General features: G+C 39.7%; 1 protein-coding gene across 3 annotated transcripts in view; it reads right to left on the bottom strand.

Annotated features, from left to right (window-relative positions):
• Window positions 1-16,638, bottom strand: part of PLCB1 (phospholipase C beta 1) — a 667,247-nt gene that overhangs the window by 156,774 nt on the left and 493,835 nt on the right. For all 3 annotated transcript variants that reach the window (XM_032419622.1, XM_032419621.1, XM_032419623.1), the window contains one exon: window positions 10,032-10,189. In XM_032419622.1, the coding sequence (XP_032275513.1) occupies window positions 10,032-10,189 (158 nt within the window). The remainder of the gene's footprint in view (window positions 1-10,031; window positions 10,190-16,638) is intronic.

The raw sequence follows: 16,638 nt of genomic DNA, 5'->3' as shown, positions 1-16,638 counted from the left end.
TCACATTATAAAAATTTTGGACGAGAGAAGGCAACAATTTTCGCCCATACATTCACCCTTTGAACCAAACCACTGTTGGTATTTGTTTATAATTACTTCTAGTTTGTTTTTCATTTGTTTGTATAACTTGGTTTTCTTTAAATACTCCACTTGTATTTTTTTGAACATTGTTATTGAGATGTAACCTTATTGAAATACAATGCAACCATTTAAAGTGTACAATTGGACAGTGTTTAGTACATTCACAGAGTTGTGCAACCATCATCCCAATCTAAATTAGGACATTTTTATCACCCCCCAAAGAAACCACGTACCTATTAGCAGTCACTTCCTATTTTCCCCACCCCATTCCCATGCACCCTGCCCAAGGCAACCACTAATCTACTTTCTGTCTCCATAGATTTGCCTATCCCAAACATTTCATATAAATGGAATCATGCAAGAGGTGGCCTTTTATGTTCTGGCACTTTTCATTTAGCATGATTTTGAGTTTCATCCATGTTGTAACGTGTATTAGTACTTCATTCCTCAGTCTGTATTTTTAAGGAATATGTATGTCATAAGATTTAATAGCTGTATAAAATTCTAGGGAGTAGTAGTATTATAATTGATTTAACCATTACCCAACTGTTGGACAGACGTATTTAAAGAGCTATCATTCAGATAGTTCTACAAAGAACATCTCCATTTTTTCCTAGTATTTTGAATTACTTTCCGGGAATGAATTCTCAGAAAGGAAATTACTGAATTAAAGAATATGAATACTTTTATAGTCTCCTGCATTTCTCCAAATTATTTTTCATCTTTGATTGCCTAGAGTAATGTATGAAGGGCCAGATTTCAATGCATATCCAACCAGCTTTGGGCCCCAGCTTTTCAATATGTTTTTCTTATTGAACTGGTATACTCATACGTTTGTGTTTTAGTTGCATTTATTCTTTTCATAGTCTCCTTTCAAGTAGGAATTTCTACTCTCATTCCTTATGTCCGAGACTTTTCCACTATCTTCTCTCCCTTCTTTAAACAATACATTGCTTTCTTTATATCTATGTGAGAAAGCTATTTCCCTGGCCCCAGAGTATAAATAAGGCTTTCTAATTCTGTACTACACTTGCATATATCCTCTGAGAAGGATTTGCCTGCACTGAGCAAAAGAATCACTCTCACTGTTTCTTAGAAGTGAAGTCACAGATTGCCTTTCATACATTATCCGTTTAACTTTTACGATAGTTGATGCCATCAAAAATAAGTGCACTATAAATAGCAAGCAACACCAAGACTTTAAATTCTGATTTATTTGAGGACAAGCTTCAGATTCAAACAGGCTTGCGTTTGAATCCTAACTTCTTAGCTTTACAAACTGTGTCACCTTGGGAGAAATCACTTGAAGCCTCTGTGCATTGGCTTGCTGATAAGTAAAGTGAGGGTGATAAGCCTCATTCCACAGCCTGTTGTGAGGACCCAGGGAGAAAAGGTAAAGGATGCATCCATCTCATGATGAGCATATATTCTTAAATCAACTCAGGTTTCTTACAGTGCTGGTGCCTCCGTCCTCACTCACGTTAAACTTTTCCTCTTAGACTCTTACTAATAAAAACAAGAGCTACCATTAAATGAGCATTCCAGACACATATTTTAACTCATGCTATAAACATTCTCTAAGGAAAACTTCTCCACCAATACAGATTATAAAATGGAGGCTCAGAGATATCAACCAATTTGCCCAAGGTCACAAAGAAGAGAATCTAAGAAACCCCAGGAAAATTTACCTGACTATCTAGAGTTTATGCTCTTAACCATGGCAGTAACTCTCATGTAGCTAATGACCTTAACCACCAAAGATCAAAGCCCTCAAAATAACTGCAGATGGATATCATAAAGAAAGTAGCTGTTAAGTGTGAATAAAAAGGAGCTAGATTTTGTTGATTTCATAAATTTGGCCCTATTGTATCAGCTAAATGCAAAACATTAGAGCCATTCTTGACTTCTCTTTCTCTGGTATCTTGATTTGTCAGCAATCCAGTCTAAAATGTATCCAGAATATAACCACATCTCAGCACATCTACCTCTATCATCTTGCCCCCAAAAACCTCTGCAATTTACTGCTTTTGTAGATTTCATCAACGTTCCCACATATTCACTACCCCTTCCTGTGAGATGTTGACAATTGACATGGCCATGACCTTTGTTTTGGCCATTGAAATGTGTATGAAAATGACATACTGAACACAGTCTTTAAAGAGCCACCATGTGATTCTGCCATTTCTCTTTCCCCTCTGCCGGGAACCCAGTGATATCACAGATTGGGCTGTTCTTTCCATATGGCATATGGACGGTATCAATCAGAGCAATAGCCAACATCTAACCTGAATGAGTAATAAACCTTTGTGGCTCTAAACCACTGAAATTCAGAGGGGTAGGGGAGCTCCTGTTACTGCAGCAAAACCTAGCAGAGGCTTCTACGTTTCCCCCTATATTACATACCACAGCCAGAGTGATTGCTCTTAAACACGAGTCAGATGATTTCACTCCTTTAGAGTAAACCGTTCGTTGGACTTCCATTTCACAGAAATCCAAATCCTTTATTAGATCTGGCACCTGTTATCTCTAAATTCATCACCTTTTCCTTTCCCATTGCTCACCCAGATATAGTCTATTGATCTTTTCTTGCTTTTCCTCAAATATGTCAAGCACAATTTCATTTCTGTTCATCTCTTTCATTTCTTCGTTCATCTTTGTTACTTCTGTTAGGAATTCTCTTACCTGAAAGCAAGACTCACTTCCTTAATTTTGCGGGTGGTGGTCTCTGCTCAAATGTCATGTCACCCAAGTCTTTTTCCCACCACCCTACTGAAAAGAGCATACCTTAGCCCCCTTTTCCTTCAATACTTACTTGTGTTGCCTTAAACAGCATGTCTTCGTGTGCCATAGTGTATGTTTATGTTGGTCTATCTCTTCCCCACTAGAATATAAGCTTCTTGGAGATAAACACTCAGTTTTCTCCACGACTCTGTCCCTAGGGCTTTGGAAGTGCTAAGGAATATTCTAGACATTCACTAAATATTTTCTTTTTTTTTAAGATTTTATTTATTTTTTTTTGAAAGAGAGAGAGAGCACAAGCAGGGGGAGCAGCAGAGGGAGAGGGAAAAGCAGGCTACCCGCAGAGCAGCGAGCCTGATGCAGGGCTTGATCACAGGACCCTGATATCATGATCTGAGCCAAAGATAGATGCTTAACCAAGTGAGCCACCCAGGCGCCCCAACCCTGATTAAATATTTTCAAATAAATGAGTGAACTCAACATTCTTAACAGAAGGGAAACTTTATTTTTATAGTCGTATTCCAATTTAGTCTTCTATTGACTATTTCAGAGGTCAGCACACATTCCACAAAGGGCCAGAGAGTAGGTATTTTAGGTTTTGCTGGCTATATGGTTTTTATGGCAATTATTCGACTTTGCCTTTGTAGACCCAAAGAAGCCACAGATAATATGTAAACATGTGGATGTGCGTATGTTCCAACCAAACTTAGTTCATAAAAACAGGTGGCAGGCTGAATGAGGCCTGTGGAAGGTAGTCAGTCAAACCCTGGGCTAGTTTGATCAGTGGCTTAAGCAAAGCTTAAAACTCAATTGTAACCACAGGCAAATGTTATTTTGCATTAAAGAAGTTTAAATATTGGTTCCATACTCAATAACCCAGTTAACTTTAACAATTTCATGGCCAAAATTTCCAGTCAAGGTTGAGTGTTGCATTAAAGAAAAGATCTTTCTTTTTTTTAATTAAAAAAAAATTTTTTTTTAAGATTTTATTTATTCATTTGAGAGAGAGAGAGCACAAGCAGGGGGGAGCGGCAGGCAGAGGGAGAAGGGGAAGCAGGCTCCCTGCTGAGCAAGGAGCCTGACCCAGGGCTCGATCTCAGGACCCCGGGATCATGACCCAAAAGGAAGGCAGACACCCAACCGACTGACCCACCCAGGATCCCCTAAAGAAAAAAATCCTTCAAACATAAAAGTATATAAAAGTGTAATTAGTCTTTGATAACTTTTCTGAGGATGATTGTTGTCTGCGGCTATTTGAGAGGTACCACAACTGCCTTCATTAATGAAGGTTGACTGTAGACCTACCCCATGAGCATTTGGGCCAATGAGTGTCAGGCCTGAAAGTGAGAGACAAACCTAACCCCTCTCCCTTAGAAAGTGGGTGTTTTGCCTCCAGTCAAAGGGCTCTCTCTCTTTATCTCTGGCAAATGAAATGTGAGTGTTTTTCTGGGCCTGCTCTCAGACTTGTAGGGAGTTTGTGCCTTCCTCCATCTTCCTAGCTCCCTGCCTCTGGTTCTTTCTTCCCACAGCTGGGATGCTGGTGCAGCGTGAACAGCAGCTGGGCTCTGGAATCCCTGGGCCTTCCTGGCTGGGTCTCCTACTTCTCCCCTCTTCCTGCCTCTGGCATTCTGGTCTTCTGCACTTGACTTAGGACACCCTTCTCAGCTTCCACTGGGCCTCTGACCAAGGCTGGGCTGTGTTTAGTTTGGGCTCCGGGTTTCTTCCTAGAAGTGGATCCCAGGGGTTGTGTGTAGAGGGCTCCTATAGCCTCTACCATGGCAGCCTTACAATTGACTTAATTCAAACCCCTCCGCCCCATCCTGACTTCATAACAATTCTTTGCATATGGAATACCACAACCATTACATCTACAGAAACGAAGCTAAAGTGTGGCTTTAAAAATTTCAATATCATATCAATAGCTAACATGTGCAGAGCATTCACTGCGTGCCAAACCTTGTTCTAAGCAATGTCTGTGTATTAAGTAGGATCTCTGAATGCTTACAACAACCCTAGAAGGTAAGCACTATTATCATTTCCATCGTGCTCCTATGAAAGTGGCTAGGTCTGGTAACGGAGTTTCTCCAAGCTCTTGCAGGCAGTCCATGGGAGAGCTGGTATCGAAACCCTAGCATCAGCTCCAGAAATGCATTCTTAACTTCTACAGTCTCTTTTCTCTTTTCCTCCCATCCTCTCCCCCTTCCCACTGTCCATCTCTCCCCACCCCCACCATAACTTTAGTCACTGGCACAGGAAAACTTTTTGAATCTTCAAAGCCAAAGAAAGCACTTACTAGATTTCATCTAGTAACTGTAGTCAGGAGCAACCTGAACAATTCAGAAGTTCTTCTATAGAACTTCCATTTTTTAATGGCGTTGGAATGCTTTGCATGGTGTGCATGATCATCGAGGATGAGGAAACCTGTTATAAGCTTTAAGTTTGGTTCTTATATTTCGACACTGTATCGAAAGTACCTTACTGCTCAATTGCTCCTTATTAAGCCCAAACTGTTTTTTAGGGACTCCTAACACTGGATTCAATAATCTATAAACCATATGGCTCAATTACTAATCTCCAGTGGGAAAAACTTCTCCTGAAATCCTTTAGCCCTGATAGACAACAGCAGGATGTATTTGGATACCCATTTTATGTGGCCATTTATGTAGCTGTTAAATTGCATCCTAAATTATTATTTTTCTCAGAGCTTTATTTTCAGAAATGCTCGATTTAACCACATACTCAAATTTAATATATTTTCATCATTGATTTTATCACATTACCCACTTTTCCATCTTATACAATTGCTGGTAACAAAGGCGCTGCCTGAGGGGAGAAAAAACAGCAATTTGGGGTGGAACGGGCTGGGGGTGGTGGTGTCCAGTGTGGGGAGGAAGAAGACTGAATGGGAGCAGAGAGAATGAAAACCAAGTCGCGAATGACTAATGTCATAACCATCAGAAAGGCTAAGGCTATGAGGCAAAGAAACAGAACAGCAGATATATGAGATAAATAATAAATAAATCCAGAGTGCAAAATAAAAAGTCCTCCATACAGACACCAAATTACAGCATGTCCCCTTTCTCAGAACATAACCTTTTATTTTGGCCCATATAATAAATAGGCAGTAAATGCCAATAGGAGCTTTCACTTTTGGGGATATGTCGCACAGAAGCTTCTCAAATTACATAGATTGAGAGCAGATAAACGGTGTGACATAAAAATGATGAACTTTTGTAATCAGTTTATTTTGCTGTTGCAGTATGTGCAGTGGCTATAGAATACAGCCTATTTGCACCATGAAGGTCAGCTCCAAATACATGGGATAGCCCAAACTGGCAAACGTTCAGAGAATATTTTCACTGCCCACCAATATATCATATGTGGAATTTGACACATGAAAATGGAGAAAGACAAAATTCATATATCTGATGGACAGAGGCAAGAAAGACTAAAATTAAAAGCTATGCTGTAATTTGTCTATTTGCTAGGGATGGGAAGGGTCTTAAAACACACACACACACACACACACACACACACATACACACACACATTTATTGAGCACCGACTATATGCCAGATTCTTTTCGAAGTGCTTGGGACAGATCAGGGAACAAAACAAAGATCTCTATCTTTGTGGTGCTTACATGCTAGTAGAAGAATAGAAGGAGAGAGACAATAAACAAGAAACATAATAATTAAGTAAATTAACAGAGTGGCAGGAGGTGATAAGGTGCCATTTGGTAAACAGAAAAAATAAAGTGGTGCTAGGGAGTGTATCGGGAGTGTAGGAGTGTGGGAGTGGGTGTGATGGCTCGTTATGGTACTAAATAGAGTGGTCCCAGTAGGCCTCCTTGAGAAGGTGGCATTTGAGAAAGCCTTCAAGGAGGTAAGAGGTGAGCCATGCAGATACCTGGGGGAAGAACATTCCAAGCAGAGCCTCATAACCTGTGCAAAGGCCGTGAGGTGGGACCTGCCTAGCATGGTCAAGGAACAGCAGAGCTGGGGTGCCTGGGTGACTCAGTTGGTTAAGCATCTGCCTTCGGCTCAGGTCATGATCTCAGGGTTCTGGGATCAAGCCCCACATCAGGCTCCCTGCTCAGCAGGGAGTCTGCTTCTTCCTCTCCCTCTGCCCCTCATGCTTTCTCTCTCTCTCTCTCAAATAAATAAATAAAATACTTAAAAAAATTTAAAAAGGAACAGCAGAGCCCAGTGGAGTTGTAGCCAAGTGAGTGAGGGGGAAAGGGGTAACAGGGGGTGGATCACACAGGATCTTGTCCCCCATTTCTCTTCTTATCCTTTCTTCCAAATTCACATACACAGTGGTTTCTGGAAAAGCAGACTCTGTGCCGATAACCATGCAGAGCAAGCTGGGACTGTGGTGAGGCAAGGGAGGGGTCTAAGTGCAAAATGTAAAGAGACACTCATCCGTGGGTACCAACTCTGCATGTACATGACACCGAGAGCAAATTCCTCCTTAAATCTTGCATGTGAGGTGCCGCACTAAGCTTCACCTCAGTCCTAGTCCTGATGCAGAGAATTCCTACTCTCTGTATTTGTCCACAAAACAGGTTGACATTTCTACCATCCACAGCCATCCTAGTCTACCACCACCACCACCCACCTACATCTTTGCAAGAATAATCCATCCTGCAAATGCGCATTAGCAAGAAGCATGGCTGGACAAACCAACCATTTGGGAGATGAGTTTCCTGCTCCCTTTGGCCACCCCCCCAACCCCCACTGGCAGGCAGAGAAAGGAAGCAGTATTCTGGGCTAGATTTAGTCTTCTAGTTTCTACATCTGTCCACAAATGTGTGGATGCGGTGAAGTTATGCTTCCCCAGCCCAGGAAGAGATGTCCAATCAGCCTGTGACTCTGGGATCACAAATGTGACTGAAGAACCGATTGTATAGACAAGTGTCCAGGGAAAGTTACTCTAAGCTGACTTGGTGGCTGAGATCAAGAAGCCAATGCTCCACATAAAATAAATATGCCTTAGAATGCGCTTGGTGTTTATCTCTCCACCTACCCCTCCCTTGCCCCACCCCAGAACTCAAAGGACCTTGACGATTATAAATTTTCAAGAATAAGCAGAGTGGCGCAGCGGAAGCGTGCTGGGCCCATAAATTTTCAAGAATATATAATTGCAGGATGCCTGGGTGGCCCAGTCAGTTAAGCGGCTGCCTTTGGCTCAGGTCATGGTCTCCGGGTCCTGAGATTGCGCCCTGTGTCGTGCTTCCTGCTCAGCGGAGGGTCTGCTTCTCTCTCTTTCTCCCTCTGCCCTTCCCCACTACTTGTTCTCTCTCCCTCTCTCAAATAAAGATATAAATAAAATCTTAAAAAAAAAAGAATATATAATTGCTCCCCATATGGACTCTGAGGGGACCATGAGCAGGGGATGGGAGGGCCCTCCTGGTACTGGGTCAATTCACAAGGCCTTCAGTCCCTTAGTGCAGTAGTGGCTCCATCAGGATGTGGTGTCTCCCTTCCCAGGATTATCTCCATCCATCAACAGCCAGATGAGCCCAAACTGCACTCTCTCCACACCAGGGTCACCTGTGCCCTACCTTTTCTTAAAGAGCCCAGTGAAAAAAAAAAAAAAAAAGAGCCCAGCGAGGTTAGGGGTTGGTATTTAGAGAGCTGACAAAGGACAATGGCACGAGCTGGGAGAGAGGGGGACTATGGAAATGAAACAAAAACCCATTGATTTTTCCATTAAAGAAAACCAAAAGAACTTGAGTACTCCCTTTCAGGTATAGACATAAATGTAAGGATTTGATCGGGATTAAGGTCACCTTCATATTAAACTTTGTTGTAAAATTTAGTGAAGGGTGCTATGTATCTCTAATTACTGTGTTGTAGCCTAAGTTTAAGAAATCATGAAAAGTCAAATTCCCTAGACACAACATAGTGAACATATTTTAAGGTGCTAATGATAGCAATTCTGAACGCATTTTTATTACTGTCAAATATGGTACCTTTGATCAGGAAATCCATTTATCTCAGTTGAAATCAGCCTGTCCCTTGACAATCCTGCTTCTCTTTTGATGCTCTCTTGAGTGATAGCTGTTTATTTTCTCACATCCCAGGTGCCTTGGGGCCAAAAACTGGGGAGTGGGTTTTTTTTTCTCCCACTGCTATTTTTGAGTTCCTAGTTCTCATAAGGCACTCCAACCAGATTTTACCACTTCCTCTCTTGTGCCATTTACTGAGCTCTCCCTCATTCAGCAAAGACTCTGGCAAGTGCCTCACTGTCTTCTTCATCCAAAGCTTTGTCAACAATCTTGGGGACATTAATATATAATTCATCCAACATTCTGGCCTCTCAGCCAGAATGAGGCCTTGTTTTTCAATGGCCTTGTTCCTCCCTCTACCTTAGCTATCCACATACTTGGACTGTTTCCTTGGTTGCTTAGGGCAAGAGTTAGTGACCCAGAGCCAGTTCTGTCCTAAGACCCAGGTGACACAGGTAATGGGGCTCATGCTTGGGATTTGTGCTCTAGAGGTTGCCTTCTAGCCCTTCTTTTCTGGTTTACTTCCAGACAGGTGAAAAGCCTGAGTCAGTAAAAAACACATTTCCCCTATAGCCCACATATCCTCTTCCTAGATTTTTCTCTGGGTCCCTAGAGCCCCGGATTTCCCCTACCCAAATGATTCCAAGCTCCTGGGGATGGCTCTTTTCAGGGGATGTGAACATAACTTGGATATTTGGGCGTCTATGTCCATATGCATGAATGTTAGACCCTTTACGATGTAGGATGGAGCCTTGTGTGGAAAGAGAAAAGAGATGACCAAACATATCCTCATTCCTGGCTAATAAGAATGACTGAAGCTCCTTATCAATTACAGCTTTAATCTTACGTCCTAATAGGATTTATTAAGATACCTAGTCACAGGATTATTTCTGCTTATTGATAGTACCCAATCTATAGCAAAACCTTACTTTCTTGAACCCTCCCCCAAATCACCTAATATAAGCCCAAATCCTGTAAGTCCTCTCTAAGGCATTTTTTCTGAAACACCACAGCTCCCTACGACATGATGCTAATTACCCACAAATACACTACTAAATTTTAGCCTCTGAAATTGCAAAAATGATTAATAGCCTATGGACTTAATTATAACCACTGGGACTTTCTACCTTAGGAGGCTTTACCCAAAAGGGTTCAGGTCTCCCTGGTTTCTTCTGTTAGCAATATTCATTCACTCTACCTTGAAGGATATTTCAGTTGTCATGGTGAACCCATGGGTGATGACCGGTTCCTCTTCAGCAGTCCGTCCCTTCCAGCAGTCCAACTCCACACAGCGACAACCAGACAGGAGCACTTGGCGATACATCTCGACAGAGGAGTTTCCAGCCAACTGGCCAGCTGTAAAACACCAACAAAATGATCCTTAGAATCCTACAAAGCAAGGAAGACATTGGTGGCTTCCTAAAAAATCTTTTCAACAATGGGAGAATAAAGAGTTCAGGAACTTGTGTAGTTGGTCTCAACCATCTGCCTCAACATACCAGAAGTTAGTGACATAATCCCAAATCTAATTGTGGCTGCCTAGCAGTAGTTTTAGGGAAGAGAAAAGTAGAAGAAAAAGAGCATTGTAACAATAACAATAACTTATGTTTCCTAACTGCTTACCCTGCGCCAAGTATAGTTCTTCTAACTTTACATGTATTACTACATTTAATCTTCGTAAAAACCTCTCTTGTGTAACTACCTTTATTTTTTAAATATTTATTTTCAGATAATGCAAATGGCAGAGAGCAGCTCATGTGCCCAAGTTTCCAAAGCTGGTAAGTGGAAGTTCCAGGATTATAACTCAAAACTCAGTCTTTTAGTCTGAGTCTTTAAGGCTATTCTGTTATAGATCAACCATACTGTCATGTTTGTCCAAGGCACAAATGCTTAGAAAAGTTAAACATTCTCTTTCCAAAGTGGAATACATTTGTAGGAATAGATTTAAATGTAACCAAAAAAGTGATAAATATATTCTCTAATAAATATAAAGCAGGGTTAAAAAAAATTAAAGAAGACCTAAATAAATGGAAAGACAAACCATGTTCATGGAACAGAAGACAACGTTGCTAAGATAGCACTGCTGCCCAAATCTATTTGCAAGTTCAATTCCTATTGAGCTCCTAGTTGGCTTTTTAACGTAAATTAACAAGCTGATTCTAAAATTCCTACAGAAATGTAAAGGACCCCAAATGGCCAAAACAACCTTGAAAAATGAGAACAAAGTTGGAGGACGTACATTTCCCAATTTCAAAACTTAACTACAAAACTACAAGACAGTGTGTTACTGGCACAAGGACAGACATACAGATCAATGGAATAGAACTGAGAGTACAGAAATAAACCTTCACATTTATCATCAGTTGATTTACAACAAAGGTGCCAAGACAATTCATTGCAGAAAGCATCATATTTTCAACAAATGGTGCTAGGACAACTGGATAGCCACATGCAAAATAATGAAGTTCGATCCCCATTCACATCATAAACAAAAAAAAGTTAACCCAAAATAGATTAAGCTCCCAAATATAAGACATAAAACTATGAAACTCTTAGAAGAAAACATAGGGGTAAGTCTTTGTGACCTGGATTAGGCAATGGTTTTGTAGATATGACACCAAAAACAAGCAACAGAGAAAAAAAAAAATATAGATATACTTCCTCAAAATTTAAAACCTTTGTGAAGAGAACTGAAATCCTCTAGTAAAGTGGTGAGAATTGTAATAATCAAGGCACTTGTGAAGTCTGAGGGCAGGAATGGAAGCCAAACTCTTCCTATTTCATTTAAGTAGTTATTGGAAGGTACTCACTTCTTGATAAGTTATTTTTTTAAAGATTAATAATAAATAACTTTCAAGACAGGCCCACCATCAACACACAGATGGAAGTTATTGGTTTTTCACATTAAAGATTTTCTCTGATTTCTACTCTATTAAGTCTCCATCATTCTTTAAATAGTTAAAAAAATGACATACAGGGCGCCTGGGTGGCTCAGTTGGTTAAGCGACTGCCTTCGGCTCAGGTCATGATCCTGGAGTCCCTGGATCGAGTCCCGCATCGGGCTCCCTACTCGGCAGGGAGTCTGCTTCTCCCTCTGACCCTCCCTCCCTCTCATGTGCTCTCTCTCATTCTCTCTCTCTCAAATAAATAAATAAAATCTTTAAAAAAAAAAATGACATACTGATGAAAACTGTCAAAATGACTTTGAAATAGACAAGGTCTGCCTGGTGGAGACATACAGGACAAAGAAAATGGGATTAAGCTTGTTGGCTTAATTTTATTTTTATATGCACGTCACAACACCCAAACATCAGCATAACAAAAGGATGACATTCTTGAGTTTTACAGAGCCCTAGTAAATGCATGAAAGGCTGATTAAGTAGGTTTCCATAATCACTTTTCTCTGCTGAAAAAATAGGGCATTTTAAACACACAAATGTGTTTGCGAAAGAAGAAATGCTGACAAAGTAATCTAGAAAGTTCCTGATGCTAGATAATCAATTTGCCATCTATAATTGCCTCAAAGTTTGTTGTAATAAAGGTCTCTCCTGCAGTAGAAAAGGGGGAGGGGACAGTGAGAGTGAGGAGAAAAGGTAGTAATTTATGTGATTTTTAAGCTTAAGGGAGGGCTACTTTAGCTAAAGGAAGTGAAGGATTCAAATAATATTTGGTTAACTCATTAAAAATCCTAGCTCCTGCAGAAAATTGTACGTTATTAAAGAGTAGAGCAGATTTTCTTGTGTACTATCTAGAAAATTGTCTAAGTGTATTACTGACTGCACTACCATCAAGGTTTCTGGAGTCTATTTCATTAATTGGTAGTTGAGCATTTCTAACTTCAGTAGGGAAGTTGCCATGGATTTATAAGCTAGATAAAGTTTAATGGTAGAATAAAGTAGATAAATGCCTAATCCATCCTAGAGTTTTAGTCATACAAGATTCAAAAAATTTCTAGAAACATTTCTTTGGATTTGCGTGCAATTTTTTTTAATCATTCCAAGAGTAAGAGGAATTTGATGCCATTTCTGAATGTTGATCAGTTAATGTTTTTAAAGACACGGTAAGGCATGGGGTTGGGTTTATGAGATGCAAAGGAATTTGAAGAAAAAAACACTAAAAAAATGGAAGATGAGAGAGAGAGAGAGAGTGTGTGTGTCTATGTTGTGTTTATTGCCCAACACCTAAGCCCAAAAGAATCTTTCCAAAATCAACGGTTGTTCAATTTTAAAATGAATACTCTTTATTAGAAATGGAAGTCTCCCAAAGAAAGAATATTTTAAGAAAACTCACATTTACCTAAAATTGTCCTATTCCTTGGCATGTATGTTAGGTTTCCTGTGTGTTTTCCTTCATTTATGGAGGTTTTTTTTTCCCAAATAGGTATTAATATTCTCCATTATTTTTGCATAAATCCTCAAACCTAGTTTATTTTTCTTCCCTAACATTCCTAACTCCTCATTATTATATCCCACCCACCCATTATATTTCCATTTGATTACTTCCAATAAATACAGCTTCTGGGGCCAGGGGATTGCCTGGGGTTGGGATTAATGATATGTCATGAGTCCCTCAACCCTTGTTATTTCTGAAACTAGTATCTGACCTCACCTCTGCCTGGCTGTGAATACCCTCTGGAGTACATTCCAAGTCCATGATTGAACTTGGGAGCCAAAGCTCCAACTCAGATTAATTCATAATACTGCCCCAAGTCATAGCTCTGCAACTGCTCACTTGACTGCATTCATTTTGGTCAGTTGGCTACATCCAATGTCTTTGTCTAAGATTACCCAAGGCATCCATGGATGGAAGAGACCAGAAAATTGAAGTAACAACCCCTCTATTAACACAGGCTTCTGAGATATTGTCTATATTTACAGTTATCATTATGTATTGTCTTATTTTCAACCTCCATGCAAAAAGTTTCCAGAACGTGATGCATTTGTTAATTTAGTGGCCTTCTTCAATAAACAGTAGCTCCTTCAATAAATGGAGATGGGAACTATTTCTCCTTTGCTCTCAAAGCTGTGTCAGCCATTCAGGTCACCTAATCCCACAGTTACAGTTGAGGAAACTGTCCAAAATATAAAGGATGTGTTATTCATTTCTAGGGGCATGAGTTTGATCTGATGTCTCTCCTATAGTATCTGCCACCTGCCCCAGGGAGACCATGAAGTTGTCTTCAACATGGATCCAATTGCTATAAGGCGGCTTAGGTGAGAAAGTGGGGAAGAAACCTTCAGCATATGCCTTACTGATTATAGAAGCCTCACCACTAGGGCCTGTGCACGTTCCCAAACATGTCCTCTGTGGGAGGCAAAACACTGGTTCCTGGGGATGCAAAACTGACATGAGACCTATTCCTTACCCTTACCCATCTAGGTAGGTAGGTAAGTACACATAAAGGAGATGTTCTCATGCGCCAGGGAGTTTAAACTCTCACCCCAACCTTGCACTTCTGTTTTCCATTTCTTTCTCTTCTTTCTCTTTCTCCTCACCAATGGAATTCTGTTTAGATTCTATTTAAAATTAAGGTTCTGATATGCTTCAGGATCCCCTCCTCAGTCCTGGGGTAAATCTTAATTCTTCCTACTCATGCACAGGAGTTCTGTGCCCCACATTAGTGATTAATGTGGGCATTGCTGTGTGGTGTAGCTCTGGGCTATATCTAATAGACCATAAAGGGAAGGCTACAGGGTGGGGAGGCACCTCACTTGTACAAAGGGCCACAAGACAGGGACCAGCCCTGTGCCACGTGTGGCTCTTATTTCATAGGGAGGCAATGCTCAGGGTGCCCAAGCATCTTGCAACCATAAGGGGAGCAAAGAGACAGAAAGCGTCTGGGTCTCTGATGACATCAGTGAATTTTTGATTTAACCAACCCTCAACCACTCTGCTTCTGGACTTCTTGCTGTGATTGGTAATAAATTCCTTAACATTTAAGTCATTAAGTAACAGTATCCTATTACTTGTGGCCAAAAATATTCTGGCTGTCTCAATTTATCTTCATTTTACAAATGAAGAAACTAAGGCTTAGAAGAGTTAATTTACTTAAAGGAAGATTTGAATGTGGTCTATTTGCTAAATGTGATCTCTTTCTATTCTACCACTTAACTTTCATAGGTTTGTGTGTGTTTTAAACCAAAACTAAGTTATAAAAGGGTACATATGCTAAGGGTTAAAAGGGTCAGAGAGATGGGAAAGCAGAGAGTGACGCTCAGTCTGGGTGTACAAGGGTACAGACAAGGGTAAAACTATGCCTTGAATTATTTCTAGAACTTTTCTGCAGTCCAGAGCATATATGTGGGAAGAGGAGTTGTATAATTATTTGATATATTCAATCAGATTATTTAATTCATCAGAGGATAACAAAAATCTCAAATCTATTTTTTTTCTAAGTTGAATGAGGATGTTAATTATTCAGAGATACACTACTTCGCTTTGTCCATGAATTTGGAGCCATTATCTCCCAAATGGATTGGAATATGGGAAGATTTATGAAGAGCTGAAAAAGTATAGGTTGAAATGAGTGCACACTGTTCTGTCCTGAGAGAATTTTGTTTCGAGTCATAAGGGTGGATTCCTCAAGGAAAAACAGTAATTTAAAACATAATCACTACTTGATGTACTGCCAAGACTATCCAAAACCCTAGAAAAATGACCATCATAATTAAAAATCAACTCGTTCTGTGCATACATTTCTCTCAAAGATCCTATTTATTTTTCCTTTTGGGCATCTTGATGGTCAACAAAGGGGCAATAATGAGTAAAGAAATAGACATAATAATAATAACACTTGCTAAATTGATTGGTTTTCATACTGTATATTTAATTTTTACAGTTCCTTTGAATGCTCGAAAGACAACATTCCAAATATCAAAATCCTCCTTATTTGAATCCAGACTAGCATTTCTCAGGAATACTAGTTCATAATGTGCTCCAGGAAAATAAGTAGGGTGGTAACAGTGGGGGAAGAGCGTTGATCATAACCTTAATGATTGTGAATCTATAAGCTTTTTTCCTATATTCAAAACATACTGCAATAGATGCCAACCTTTGTACCTAGCATTTTAAAAACTCATTTGAGTAGGGAAACTCCTTTTTCCATCAAATACCCTTTATATGAAATAACATTTCTACAGAAAAAAGTTTCTACTTGTTCTGGAAATGCCTAGAAAATACAAAATCTCATTTCCTGGGTATTGATTTTAACACTTAATTGGATTCTACTGGGTTATACATAGGTTATAACTTTATTTCATAATATCATTAATTGGCTTTGGGAAGTTTGAATTTCTATATCATCAATGTTTATATTTTACCCTAACGCCTCTGGGAGAGTTCTACATTAGAGTTCTACATTAGGTTTATCTACAATTAAAGTAAGGATACTAATAATATCATATGAAGTAAAACTACATTTTACCAATAAGTCAAAAGAGAATTTCAGACAAAACATCCAGAGCCCATATTAGAATTTATATGTACATTTTTTTTGTTAATTATATGGAATCTTCTTCTTTTTTTTAATTTGACATGTTTAATTTTGTTTTAAAGTATATGTATTTCAATCGTCCCCACAACAACAACAAAATCTGATGGAGCACTTAACTCTTTTTTTTTTTATTATGTTATGTTAATCACCATACATTACATCATTAGTTTTTGATGTAGTGTTCCATGATTCATTGTTTGCATATAACACCCAGTGCTCCATTCAGTACATGCCCTCTTTAATACCCATCACCAGGCTAACCCATCCCCCCACCCCCCTCCCCTCTAGAACCCTCAGTTTGTTTCTCAGAGTC

This window comes from Phoca vitulina, unplaced genomic scaffold, assembly GCF_004348235.1.
Source record: "Phoca vitulina isolate PV1807 unplaced genomic scaffold, GSC_HSeal_1.0 scaffold22, whole genome shotgun sequence".
NCBI lineage: Eukaryota > Metazoa > Chordata > Mammalia > Carnivora > Phocidae > Phoca > Phoca vitulina.
Note: the sequence above shows the minus strand (reverse complement) of the source record. Positions and strands in the feature narration are given on the sequence as shown.